The following is a 14,737-nucleotide window of genomic DNA, read 5'->3' as shown; positions in this document are numbered from 1 at the left end:
AATTTAGTGATTTTTGACACGCTATGGCGAACTCTCAGGAAAAAACAGAGTTCTCAGCTTAAAAATCTGCTTGAACTTTCAAAAAAGGAAAAAATCATATCATTTTGGGCCTAATTCTGTGTTTTTTTGCCTTGTTTTGCAATATAATTTGTGTAAAACATGCTACGATTCTCAAGAAATGCAAAATCAATGTAATTTTTGACTTGATATGTTGATTTTTCCGTTCGTTTTAGCCAAATCTCGCGAAAAACCTGAGATTGCAAGCAACGTACTTAAAAATATTCTCGTCTTATTATTGTCTTATTTTGCTCAAAACCAATCAAATTGAGTGAGACAAACAAAATACCATCAATATCAATTGTTTTTGTGATTTTGAAGCGTGTTTGAACAAGGTTTTGCAAAATAAATGAGCCTCTGGTTCTAAAACGAAGTAAGTCCAGCGAAAAAACATAAAAATAATATCAATTTCGATCTAATTTAGTAATTTTTTTCCTGCTTCTTTTTAGAATTTTCTTTGTTTTTATCTCAAAAACGTACTTGAAAAAGGGTAAAAATAACGCCGTTTTTGGTCGAATTTGTTGAATTTTTGCATTGCTATGTAATTGTGTTTCTAGCTGAAAAAGTATTCGAAAAAGACAACATTTTCGATTCTAGTAAAATCTTGTAAAAAAACAAACAGAACTATCTTTAACCAATTTGGTGGTTTCTCGACTTTTTGAAAAAACCTGACGAAATAATGAAGTTTTTGGTTGAAAACGTGGAACATACTCGAAAAACAGTTTTTTTCATCTCCAAAAAATCACCAAATACTAGAATTTTTACAAAAGTTTTCACCAGACTAACATGAACACCTGGCAACACTAACAAGAGGTCAAAAATCCCACTTTCACAAAAATTCCCTAATCCTTTGAGTGGATTAGAAATCACCCCAATAACCTTGGTTTCAGAGCACGGATCCGGAGCCGGTGGAAAAACCCCAAATTATCTATCAAAACCGGGATATTCTCAATCTGGGATCGAATATCGCATGGAAGTGGGATTGCAAAAGTGCAGTTCTACAAAACGAACCAAGTTATTTTTTTGAGAACAGATCTCAATATTCTCGAGTATTAGGTGCTAACATACCAGATCATGTTACGTCCACTTGCCCCGTAGAGGGTTGTTCCTACAAGGAACCCCACTATTTCTAAATGACAATTTATTGGTAGTCTTACCCAAACATGTTTCATTTAAAAGTTTGGCGAAACGTTCAGTATTTTAGCTTTCACACTTTTTTACGTTTGTACTTAATTGCCTAGATTTAATCTCATTTTAGTGCCAACTTATTAGAAACAAGTTGAGTTATACTATCACAGTGATATTTTTTTTCAAATTACCAGACCGAGATCAAAAATTTGGTTGTGAATTTTATATTGTTGTAATTTTGTGATTTTTGGTAGTTGGTAAGACTGAATATGTGATTTTTTGACAATATAATAAATAGCTATTTAGTTAACTTGTCGTATAGTTACCCCCACCCCACAAATCAGAGTTTCAACCCCCAATCCCACTTTCACTAGTTTCACTACTCAGCCTGTTTTTGAGAAACCCACAGGACCAATACAAACAAAATGTCTAGTCAAGGTTAGTTTTATCATTTTTGTTATTTCTTTAATTATTTTTTTTTATAATTATTTTAGAACGAACCCCACTTGAGACTCCCCGAAAATCGAAGCAAACCACCCGAAAAAGTCCAACTTTAGTGGCGAAAAATCTAGCACCGGTATTTGAAACCATTTTTGAAAAATCTTCTCCAGAGGTAACATTTTTCGTAATTTTTTTACATGATTTAATTTTTCGTTTCCAGGCCTGTATTGGGGAAAATTTGCCCGAAATTGGGACCCTCAGTATTGGGTATCACGGTCGCGATGTCCTGGATTTGGGAACTAATGTTGAATGGAATTGGGATTATCGCCCTTCCAGGAATGTTTACGTCGATAGGGATTTTTTCAAGTTTAGTGAAACAAGTGGTCGGTACACTGTTGTGCGGAAAATACGCGACAAAAATGGCCGCTATTACTTTTTCTACCCTGATGAAAATTTCTAACCAATTTTAACCGATATTTGAGTTTTTATAATTACTTGTAATTTTTTTAATATAAATATATTTTCTTTAAATGTTACACAGAGTTTGTTTAATTAACTCCTTCCACACTTGTTAAAAAAATTGTTGTTTTAATGAACTCTGTGTCCGAAACTAAATTATTTCAGATAAACATGTGCTATAAGCCACTTGTTGCGTTTAAAAATTCAGCAGCGCCATCGTTTGTGAAGCGGCTGAAATTCGTCCAACTGTTGCTTTCAGGAGCTTCGGAGAGTAAACTTGCATTTAGTACCGAGCTTTACCGCAGAGCGGCGCCACCTGTTACGTTATGAATTCATCGAGCTTTTTTCTTAGGATTTGAAAAGCAATTTAATTAAATAACAAAATTAACGAAAACAGATAGGGTAAGTCTGGGAGAGATGGACCACATTTTGGAAAATATGCGGTAAGTTTATGATCCTTATTTCAATTCAAACCAGGAATGTTTTTGTCATTTCTCCCGCTGGTCCATTGATTCCGAATTTATCCTATTTAGCTTCACTATAATTATGTCTAAAAACTTACTTTTGAAATATGTCTAATTTTTAGGAAAAAATAAAACAGTTTAATAATTTTTTTGTTGTTTCTCGCTATAGAATTTTTAAGTATTAATAGAATAATACATAATTTTAGATTTAAAAGTTGATACAGTAAGCAAATACATAAACTGGCAAACCTAAATACAAGAAGAAATTAGTTGTACAATTTTTTTTTATTATCAAAATTGCTTGAAATTATTTATTTTAGGATTTGGTATTATTAAAATTAACTTTACTTTCACTTATTTGCGAATTAAGTACTGGAATTTTTCTGGATTTACGGGATGTTTTTTGGAATTATCGGAGGTCATTATTTCTTTTAAAAATTACGTTAAATTTCTTAGAACTGTCAGGACTAATTTGGAATTACAAAAAGTATTTTGAAATTACGAAAATTAAGTTGGAATTACAGTAATTAATTTGGAATTGTAGGAATTAATATAAAAACTATGGAATTACGATGGATTATTGAAGTAACTAAAATTTCGGTAGAATTTTCTTAGAATACTGAAAGTTTTCTGGATTTACTGGAATTGTTTTGAAATTTCTTAGAATTTCTTAGAATTATCAAAATTAATTTGGAATTATAATTAATTAATTTGAAATTATAAAAACTAAGATGGAATTATAGGAATTAATCTAAAAACAATCAATTACGATAAACTACTGTAATTACTGGAATTTCAATAGAATTTTTTTACAATTACTGAAATTATTTGTAAATCACTGAAATTTTTCTGGACTTTTTAAAATCCTTTTCAGATTTACTACAATTCTTTTTGGTATTCTTAAGAAAGATAATTTCTTTTGAAAATTACGTTGAATTCCTTAGAACTATCCAAATTAATTTGCAATTAAAAGAATTATTTTGAAATTACGAAATTTAAGTTGGAATTACAGAAATTAATTTAGAATTATAAATTAACCTAAAAGCAATTGAATTACGATGAATAATTAGAATTACTAAATTTTCTGCGGGTTTTTTTTGGAATTACTGAAATTATTTTAGTAGAATTTTTTGTAATAAAAATTAGTTGTACACATTTTTTCCAAGTTAACGATGTCTCGCCTAAATATTAACGCTTTTGTAGCAAAGCTAAACAATGCAGTACATTTTTCAAAACAATGGAATTACGATGGATTATTGAAGTAACCAAAATTTCGGTAGAATTTTCTTAGAAATACTGAAAGTTTTCTGGATTTACTGGAATTGTTTTTGAAATTATCGGAGATAAATTCTTTTAAAAGCTAAGTTGGAATTATAGGAATTAATCTAAAAACAATCAATTACGATGAACTATTGTAATTTCATTTCGGTAATTTCGGTAGATTTTTTTTAAAACTTGAAATTATTTGTAAATTACTAAGGATTTTCTGGACTTTCTGAAATTCTTTCCAGATTTACTAGAATTCTTTTTGGTATTATTAAAAAAGATAATTCTTTTGAAAATTACGTTGAATTTCTTAGAACTATCGAAATTAATGTGAAATTACTTAAAAAACATCCACAAGATCATCAGTACCATTAAATAGACCTAAAAAAGTCAAATGTCAAAAAATTAATGTCAAAATTTTTTGCCAGAGAATTTTTTAAACATTTTTTCAGTACTCTGGGGGACTACCCAATTACTCCCTTTCAAGGAAGTGCGCAATTTTTTGAACATCCTGTATATTAAAGCTTTTGTAGCAAAGCTAAATAATGCAGCACATTTTTCAAAACTTAAGATGGAATTGTTACTTATTTGGTGTTTCAAAGCTTTAAAATTGTTAAGCAAATAAAAACTTGCTACTAGAGAAAAGATCATTATTTTCGTCAATCATTAATAAAAAGTAAACGAAATACCTAGTGTCTTTGAACCGGCGCCAAAATAAATATTTTTAATTTGAAGTTGAAAGACTAAATACACTTCAATTTGATGCTTTGCTAATTGGTTATACAAACTAATTAAAAAAAAACAAGATATTGAAATATTTTCTGAAACACCTGTATATGATAAAATTCCTCTAATTTTAAAATCATAATTGTTACAATGAAATAACGCAAAAGTTGAGAGGTTTTAAGTAATTTACATTTACATATTGATAAAAAGAGAATTTTTTAATATCTTTCAAAATTGAAAAAAACAATTATAAAAACATCATGTTGAACGTGTTTTTTGTTCAATCACCGAGCAAAAATTTTTTTAGTTTCATGATTCTCGAGTAAAAAAATATCTAAAATGTGAATTGATTGGAAAGCGATCCGCTATGGCGCGTTAGGTTTCAAGTCGTTGGGTAAAAAATCGTTCTCTTTAGCATAGCAGCGCGCTCCAGCAGCGTTTGAAAAGCGTGTCCTTTATTTACACAATTATATAAAAGTGACTTCTTTTATGCGGCATTCACGGCCGGTGCATTCGGCTATTCTTTTAGCCCCCATTGTGAACCACCACACGAGCATTGTGTATTGTTACCAGCTTCCGCTCTCCTCGCTCCTCGTCACCCCGCGACCGATGCGATGACTTTTTTGTGTTCATTTCCATTATACTTTGTATATGTGAAGGCTATTGTCTCTTCGCTTTCTTACATTTTAAGGGACCTTTACTTGATTGTCTTGTCGACCGACGACGCCTTTTGTTTCTCTGCACCGATAGTGGGCTTTGTCTCAAGACAAGTTAAGGTCAAATGGCACCAAAATACACTTGCGTGCGTCAAACGCACATAAAAATTTTAAAAAAAATTGCCCGGCGCATCCACCAAAATTACACACAAAATGGGTAAATCCAGAAGAAACCTGTGGTCCAATAAAATGTTATTTTATTTTTTTACACTTGTGTATTAAATAATTGGAGTAGTAGTTTATTATACAGAGTGTCCCAAGTTTTAAGGCCAGCGCAAAATATTTTCTAATTTTATATTTCTAAAAAAAAAAATGACAGAAAAAAATAATGACAGAACCCCACTCGATTTTTATTGTCCAAAACAGAAAAGTTTTTTGAAATTTAGTTAATTTAGGATAGCAACTTAGAATTTTACACTAGACTATACAAACCTTATACTGATGGAAAGCTTGTCAAAAGATCTTTTGATTGGTACAATAATAAATAGAGGGTGCCATTTGAAAAAAATGAGTTTTTGACATTTTTAATTTGTCATGTTTAAAAAATCGTAGTAGGCGCATGCCACTGAGCAGGTTGTTGAATAAACACTTAAAAGATGCGGCAAACATTCAGGAATCAAATGGCGTTACTTACTTTAACTTRTGTGCAAGCATTTAKAAAATACGAATTTTTAGACAGACCCCTGCATTTAAAAAATTCTGGTGAAAAAGCGCCACAAATCAAAATTGATAACAGTTAAATGAAAACAACCTCTATAAAAGTTATTTGTAATTTAGCGTAGAATCCAAAAATAAAATCAAACTGAGTAGATTCCATTTAAAAAAACAAAACTTTAGTGTTTTTTTAATATTGGAACACCCTAGGGTATATAAACCGAAATATTTTTAAAATGTACATCAAACAGCTAGCTATAATCTAAAAAAAAGAAAAAGTCAATATCTCTTAAAATAAACAAGTTATAGAGCTTTTTCGGACCGTTGGGACAGCCTGTATGTTATAATATTATATAGGGGTTCAATTTTTGCTTTTTCCAAAAAAGGTAGTTATTAAATTTTTATCGAATTAAATGTATTTTTTTTGTTTTTTAATTTTGTCAAAATTAACAAAATGTCAAAATAAATGTTTATGTAGTTATAAAATACGATTTGATTGACGACGTGTCTTATGTTTCTTGGCATTTTGTCAAATTTAATATTATTTTGACAAATTGCTTCATATTAATTTCTGAATTTAGTAAAATTTCTAATTTAATATTTATTTAATAAATGTTATTTTATTTTTTTACACTTGTGTATTAAATAATTGGAGTAGTAGTTTATTATACAGAGTGTCCCAAGTTTTAAGACCAGCGCAAAATATTTCTAATTTTCTAATTTTATATTTCTAAAAAAAAATGTTGATAGTGTAAATGATAAAGGATTTATTTTGATATTGTACAAAATTTTTAGCGTATGGCAGTGGGACCTGAAAAATTAAATTTGGAGAAAAAAATTTCAATTAACTAATTACGAATTTTTTGAGTTTTGAGCGATAGTAACATCGTAAAAATAGTCAATTTATCTTAAGTCGTAAAACGCTTGAAATATACTTTTCTGGACGTAAAATTCCGCACTGAACACGATGCAACAAGTTAAAATACCCTACGATGCATAGTTTTTGAGATATTCAGTAATACACTTAAGAATAAGGCTAGAAGCATAAGTACCGATTTTGACCAAAAAATCAAAAATTTTTGATTCTTATGAAAAACTAGTACTGTATGTAAAATTAACCGGATTTTTTTGAATTTTTTGAATTTGAATTTTTAAACGCCGATTACGGCGAAACTGGAGGAGATAGCTCCTCCAAATGCTTGGCAAATTCGTAATCAACGCGTCAAAATCTATCGGATATTTTGATAGTTTTGACTTTATCACAAATTTTCTCGATAACTATTTATCGTAGAGCACTGATTTTTTTTTGTATACGATAGAAAATTAAATTTTCTTTCCAATGGTTCCAAATATAAGAAGTTATCTCCAATAAGTCCGGAGTTATTGGCATTAGACGGCTCCGGATACCGAAAATCGCCCAAAATTTCGACAAAAACCGAAAAAATTAAAAACTTTAAAATTATCCATTTGCACTCTTGGGGGTTCAAAAGACTTAGAAAAGCACAAAAACGTTGTAAAAATGCAAAAAATAATTTTTTGAAAAATTTTGTGTAAGTGTTGAATATATTGAAGGAAAACATTAAAGTTGTCGGCGGCGGAGGTGGCTCAGCGGCATAAGGTCCCGCTTTCCAGCAGGTAGGTCCGGGATTCGAGCCCCGGCCAAGTCGGCAATTTTTCTCAAATTTATATATAATTCAAATAAATGTCAAAAGAGGGCGGGCGCATAAGAGCGCGATCTTTAAAACATGTCACATGTTCTAATAAATATAAGAGAAGAGAAAATAAATATAAAAAAAGAGAAATTTAAGAGAAAAGAAAGCGCACAATACTAACTAAAATAAGCACCAATAGATGGCGGGCGCGAACTTAAACCAAGTATCTACAAAAGTAAAAATAGTGTAAAAGTTAACAGTAATAATATAAAGTAAACAAAAGGTAAGTTAAAAGTAAAATAAATGAAAGGTAAGTTTTGCATTAAAAATTAAGAAATTTTTTTTTAATTAATTATTGTTATTATTACTAATAATACAAAAGATTTACATAAGTGTATTAGTGAAAACAAAAGGTAAGTAATATAAAGTATAATAAAGTAAAAGTAGCATGAAATACAGGGTGTTCCGTTTTTATTGTTACAAATTTAAACAGGTGATGGGATATTCAATTCTAAGACAAAAGTTTCCTATAAATATGTATCTAAAAATGTTTGGTAAGGGAGCTACACCCCCTGGAAGGGGGCTAATAGGTTTTTGCTAATATTTCATAAACCATTTAAGATAAAATTACAAAATTTGGTACAGATGATAACCTTTATACACCTAAACGAATTCAAACATCAAATGTCGAAATTTTTAATCAGGGGCGTACGAAACTGGAGGAGTTTAAGGTAAAAAAACACCCTATTTATTTTGGCTTTAGTTTCTCGGTATTTTCAGCAACAAAATCTTAAGTTTATCACAGAAAAGTCTCTCTTGTGTCGATACGACTTATTGTTTTTGAATAAAATTAATTTAAAATTTATGTTACACACCAATACAACATTCAAATAAATCAGAATTTACAGAATAATAAAAGCAAGAAATTCATATTTTTTAATCAACCTCAACTTATTAACATTACATTACAGTAACAATAATAACATTAATTAAATGAATTTGCCTAAATCTAAAGGAGTTGTTCAAAGTGACCACCATTTTGGTCAATGCATAACTAAAGAAACCAAAATAGATAGAGTATTTTTTACCCTAAACCCCACCAGTTTCGTACGCCCCTGATTAAAAATTTCGACATTTGATGTTTAAATTCGTTTAGGTGTATAAAGGTTATCATCTAACCAAATTTTGTAATTTTATCTTAAATGGTTTTTGAAATTTTAGCAAAAACCTATTAGCCCCCTTTCAGGGGGTGTAGCTCCTTTACCAAGCATTTTTCGATACATGTTTATTGGAAACTTTTGTCTTAGAATTAAATATCCTATCTTCTGTTTAAATTTGTAACAATAAAAACGGAACACCTGTATACATTTCACACAGGGTGTAAAAAAAGAAATATTTCAGGAGGTAGTAGTATGGACCAAAACAACCAAAAAAAATACTCTTAATAAACCTAGGTCCGCAAAGTAACAGAATATTTTTTAACACACTGTATACTATGTACAATTATAAATAAGTGCGCATTTTTTTACATAGATAAACACCCCCTAAACTCTATCTTTTTCTGCGCCACTGGTCTTCAATTAATTTTGAGTAATAGTAATAGAATTATTCTAAAATAAAACAAAACACTGATCTTTTTTGTATATGATAGAAAATTAAATATTCTTTCCAACAGTACCAAACATAAGAGGTTATCACCAATAAGTCCGGAGTTATTAGCAATAGACCGCTCCGGGTGCCAGAAATCGACCAAAATCTCGACAAAAATCAAGAAAATTTTCAATTTTAAAATTGTTCTATATTACGTTTTTACATTTCTGGAAGTCTTAAGGACTCAAAAAAGTGCACAAAACGCTATTAGTGCAAGTTTAAAAAATTACGAATTTTTTGAGTTTTTCAAGGTGAGCGGTAGTAAAATCGCAAAATAGTCAATTTATCTCAAGTCGAAAAAACGCTTGAAATCTGGTTTTCTACACGTAAAATTTGGAGAAAAAAAAATTCAATTAACTAGAATATTTTCTATTTTCTTTGATTTTTTTTCTGTGGTATTTGTGAAAATAAAATAATGTTAAAGTTGATAGGTTTTGAATACTTAAATAACATTTTAATATTGAAAATCGGAAACTTGGAATAATTTATGAGGGAGTTTGCGGTAATTGGTGATCAGGCCAGAATTTCTTGACCAAAAAAAAAGATAAAAAGCAACCATAACGATGACAACGATAACAAACGGTCGTGAATAATTTAAAATTACTAAAGTAAAATGTGTAAAGTGTAACTATTATTATTTTTTTTTTTAATTTTTAATTAGATGTTTTCTGAAACGCAATGTTCTTATGTTCAAAAATAAAAAATACTGTAAGTACTCGTATTACGTTAAAAAAAGTATATTAAAGATATAAGAACTCGTAAAAATTTAAAATTTTCAATGTTTTGTCAACTTTAGGGCCTATGCGCGCCCGGAAGATGTCAACCGATTTTGATAATTTGTTTTTCTTTTTTTGTATACAGAGAAAAATGCCATATAAGATAAGATACCAGGAACACGGAAAAAATGTTAAAAAAATTTTATCTATAAAAATTTCGAAATTATGAGGGTTTAAATTTTGCACTTTGACTCTATTTATTTCTGTTAGAAAAATAATTTTAAAAGTTTTTTTGCTATAAACTATTAAAAGAAGAAACAAAGAAGCTATATCCTAAACTGTAACTCTGTTTAATGTTATTTGTGGCTTTTATTGACAAAATTTTTGTACCTTTACTAAATAATTAAAAAAAAAAAACATATACAAGATCATCAGTATCATTAAGTAGACATAACAAAATGTCAAATGTCAAAAAATAAATGTCAAAATTTTTTGACAGATAGAATTTTTTTTAACATTTTTTTCCATGTTCCTGATATCTTACCTTACTTAAAATGTTTCTCTGGGGCGCGAGTTCTGGCGCACCCTGTATACAATTCGCAACTTTTCCGTGCTATTACAACTTCGAAATAAAAAAATTAGTTTTTTCGGCCCACTCTAGTAATTATTGCATTTTTTCATGTGCCATAGGTGTTTTTAACAAATTGCGTGTGTAAAGTAACGGGTCGGTTTGCAGGTATTGAGTAAAAGAAATAATTTGAGCGAAATCTGGTGCTTGGGTTTTTACACATTTATGAATTGATTTTGTTTTTATTTTATATTTATTACAGCTCTAATTAAATTCGAATTTAAAATTAAAGTCGTAGTTTGAAATTCGAGCGACCATTAGTGTGCGAAAATTTAATAGTCCGAGATTTTTAAGAAACTATGAAATTCGTGTTGTTTTTAATTTTAATATTAAATTAGAAATTTTACTAAATTCAGAAATTAATATGAAGCAATTTGTCAAAATAATATTAAATTTGACAAAATGCCAAGAAACATAAGACACGTCGTCAATCAAATCGTATTTTATAACTACATAAACATTTATTTTGATATTTTGTTAATTTCGACAAAATTAAAAAACAAAAAAAAATACATTTAATTCGATAAAAATTTAATAACTACCTTTTTTGGAAAAAGCAAAAATTGAACCCCTATATAATATTATAACATACAGGCTGTCCCAACGGTCCGAAAAAGCTCTATAACTTGTTTATTTTAAGAGATATTGACTTTTTTTTTTAGATTATAGCTAGCTGTTTGATGTACATTTTAAAGATATTGCGGTTTATATACAGGGATGTTCCAATATTAAAAAAACACTAAAGTTATGTTTTTTTAAATGGAATGTACTCAGTTTGATTTTATTTTTGGATTCTACGCTAAATTACAAATAACTTTTATAGAGGTTGTTTTCATTTATCTGTTATCAATTTTGATTTGTGGCGCTTTTTCACCAGAATTTTTTAAATGCAGGGGTCTGTCTAAAAATTCGTATTTTCTAAATGCTTGCACACAAGTTAAAGTAAGTAACGCCATTTGATTCCTGAATGTTTGCCGCATCTTTTAAGTGTTTATTCAACAACCTGCTCAGTGGCATACGCCTACTACGATTTTTTAAACATGACAAATTAAAAATGTCAAAAACTCATTTTTTTCAAATGGCACCCTCTATTTATTATTGTACCAATCAAAAGATCTTTTGACAAGCTTTCCATCAATATAAGGTTTGTAAAGTCTAGTGTAAAATTCTAAGTTGCTACCCTAAATTAACTAAATTTCAAAAAACTTTTCTGTTTTGGACAATAAAAATCGAGTGGGCTTCTGTCATTATTACAATCTATCAATTTTATTGTGAAGATTATAAGTCCCAAAATGAATTTTACTCGTCAAGAACTCATTAACATGGTACACAGTCTTGGTGAAGCGGATCGTAATATTTTATTGGCTCAAAGACTCTACAAATAAAAATACCCAAATGCAAGACTGCCGCAAAGTGTTCCATTTAAAAAATTATACAAAAATGTATATAAATTGAGACCAACAACTGCGGAGGATATGAAACAAAGAATAGGCAATACATGCCATTTAATAAATGCAGATATGCTAAGTCGTGTTAGACTATCTTTTAGACGAAGACTGCATACTTGTATTGAAAAAAATGGTAATATTTTTGAACATCTGTTATAAAGAAAATTGTAAAATAGCTTAAATGTTTTGTTTTTTTTTGTTTGTTAATGTTTTTACATTTTTCTACTAAATTACTGCTTTGCGATATGTTAGATTTTGCGTAATTTTCTCTGTAACTCATAACTCAACTCTGTTGCTCAATATTTTACATTTTCTTCCAGCAAAGAATTTCCAATTCCATACTTTTGTTTACTTTCTGTGCTAATTTTTTTTTTGCATAAGGCCCACTCGATTTTTATTGTTCAAAACAGAAAAATTTGTCAAAATTTAGTTAATTTAGTATAGCAACTTAGAATTTTACACTAGACTATACAAACCTTATATTGATAGAAAGCTTGTCGAAAGATCTTTTGATTGGTACAATAATAAATAAAGAGTGCCATTTGAAAAAAATGAGTTTTTGACATTTTTTATTTGTCATGTTTAAAAAATCGTAGTAGRCGCATGCCACTGAGCAGGTTGTTGAATAAACACTTAAAAGATGCGGCAAACATTCAGGAATCAAATGGCGTTACTTACTTTAACTTGTGTGCAAGCATTTAGAAAATACGAATTTTTAGACAGACCTCTGCATTTAAAAAATTCTGGTGAAAAAGCGCCACAAATCAAAATTGATAACAGATAAATGAAAACAACCTCTATAAAAGTTATTTGTAATTTAGCGTAGAATACAAAAATAAAATCAAACTGAGTAGATTCCATTTAAAAAAACATAACTTTAGTGTTTTTTTAATATTGGAACACCCTGTATATAAACCGCAATATTTTTAAAATGTGCATCAAAAACGCAGCTAAAATCTAATAAAAAAAGAAAAAGTCAAAATCTCTTGAAATAAACAAGTTATAGAGCTTTTTCGGACCGTTGGGACAGCCTGTATACCTTTAATTTCAAAAAAAAGTTAAGCAAAAATTCCAGTTAGTTTCTTAAGATATTTTAGATCGAGTTTACATTGTAATTCCCATAAGAAGAATACAGGTGGAATCCCCTTAAACGGAAAAATAGAATTTTTCCTTTTACTTGTGACATTTTTAGTCATAAAAGTAGTCAGATTTGTGATAAAATTAATTATTGTTTCAACTTTCGAGCATTTGTCTTGAATGGAATTGTCATTTCAACTAAGTGCACTTGCAAGTGCGATAATTCTATTCCCTTGGCCGTTTTCGCGACCGTCGACCATCCCAATATCTTATAAATTGGCGTCGGAATGATTAACGCTCTATCTAATATGCAGGAGTGAATAGGCAGGGAGCGGAGCGGTTAGTTTGTGAAAGGCTCATTGTCAGACGTTCACAATAAGCCAAGCAGCGCAGTCTTCACTCCGGACCGACCGACCGTCTGGACCTCATTCATACGCCCGGAATACTCCGGGCCGTCCTCCATTGTTCCCGCACCGGACCAATATTATATTGTCTTGTTGTTCGCTCGCGGATATTTAAATTCAACAAGAAGGGAAAAAAGACATGATAAATCGCTCCAATAATTACAGTCATCTACAGGGTGGTGGTGGTGGAAATCAAATGTTGCTTTTTGTGAAAGAATTTAATCTTGATGTAAATATAAATAAATAGATGATTAGAATGCGAGATCAGGTCTTTTATTATCGCCTTAGAGACCGGAGATAAAATGCAAATAGCATTGCTGAAAAGTCTATTCAATCTCGTCATCTTCGACTGCAATGCATCTCAGGCAAAGGCATTGTTCAACGTCTATTGTTCATAATCAAATGAAAACCCATCTGTAACAACTCGTCCTGTTCAAAATTCGAAAACTCGTTCCAGCATTTATTGTTATAAGGTGCATGAATTAGGGTGATTTAGTTAAACAAATAATAACAACTATTTGTGACTATTTATTTAAAACAATAAAAAAAATAAAAATTTATTAAAAACGGCTATTAGGTTTATTTCACAGGAGTTTAGAAACAATTCCTGCAAATGCAAAGTTAAGTGAAAAAAGTAAAACATTTTGAGGAAAATAAAAGATCATTTTTACCTTAAAAACATCTGAATTTTTCAAAACTCTGAACTCGAAGTTCTGAAATAAATTGAAAAGAGTTGTTTCAAAAATTCGGGAATCTTAGCCCCTTTAAATTTTGGAAACTAAATAAAAAATTTTGAGTAAAAACGTTAGATTTTTGTGTTGCTCTTTACTCTCGATCTGAATACGTTTGCGGATAAAATAGTAAATGTTATTCGGAGTAAAAGTCACTTTTACTATGAATTACATAATATAAATACTATTTTACACTAAAAATAAGGAAAAATATTTTGTTTTGTTTTTAACGAACTTTCAAAAATTCTCATAAAATTCTGTACGTACAGAATCTAAGATGTAGATAAAAATTACAAAATTTTCTCTGATTCATGTATTCATTGTACACCATACGAGGCGTTTCAAAATTCGCGCCTCACAGGAAAATTATAAATAAGAAAAAATACCAGGTACATGGAAAAAATGTTAAAAATTTGTATCTATAAAAATTCGAAATTATATAGACTTAAATTTTACACTCTGACCCTATTTATTTCAGTTCAAATAATTTTAGATGTTTTTTTTTCTACAGGCTATTAAA

The 14,737-nt window shown here is 29.6% G+C and overlaps 3 protein-coding genes across 14 annotated transcripts in view; 2 read left to right on the top strand and 1 right to left on the bottom strand.

The window, feature by feature from the left end:
- The window catches only part of LOC123012422, a 9,160-nt gene extending 7,665 nt beyond the window's left edge, over positions 1-1,495 (top strand). For all 6 annotated transcript variants that reach the window (XM_044410318.1, XM_044410321.1, XM_044410322.1 and 3 more), the window contains exon 3: positions 948-1,495. In XM_044410318.1, coding sequence (XP_044266253.1) covers positions 948-1,190 — 243 coding nt within the window. In that variant the 3' untranslated portion in view covers positions 1,191-1,495. The remainder of the gene's footprint in view (positions 1-947) is intronic.
- LOC123012425 (NPC intracellular cholesterol transporter 2 homolog a) overlaps positions 1-14,737 on the bottom strand; it is a 328,174-nt gene that overhangs the window by 282,141 nt on the left and 31,296 nt on the right. The gene's annotated exons all lie outside the window — the stretch shown is intronic.
- On the top strand, positions 1,484-2,162 carry LOC123012426. Of its 2 annotated transcripts, XM_044410334.1 has the most exons (3): positions 1,484-1,623; positions 1,680-1,798; positions 1,847-2,162. In XM_044410334.1, exons 1-3 carry the CDS (start codon positions 1,611-1,613, stop codon positions 2,084-2,086), a joined length of 372 nt encoding a protein of 123 aa, XP_044266269.1. In that variant the 5' UTR covers positions 1,484-1,610; the 3' UTR covers positions 2,087-2,162. The 2 variants fall into 2 exon arrangements, with proteins under 2 accessions (XP_044266269.1, XP_044266268.1); XM_044410333.1 differs by having other exon boundaries at positions 1,680-2,162.

The sequence above is a fragment of the Tribolium madens genome, unplaced genomic scaffold (genome assembly GCF_015345945.1).
Source record: "Tribolium madens isolate multiple individuals breed KSU strain unplaced genomic scaffold, Tmad_KSU_1.1 Scaffold_96;HRSCAF=242;Tcas5.2_LG5, whole genome shotgun sequence".
NCBI classification, from domain to species: domain Eukaryota; kingdom Metazoa; phylum Arthropoda; class Insecta; order Coleoptera; family Tenebrionidae; genus Tribolium; species Tribolium madens.
This window is presented reverse-complemented; position numbering and strand designations above follow the sequence as displayed.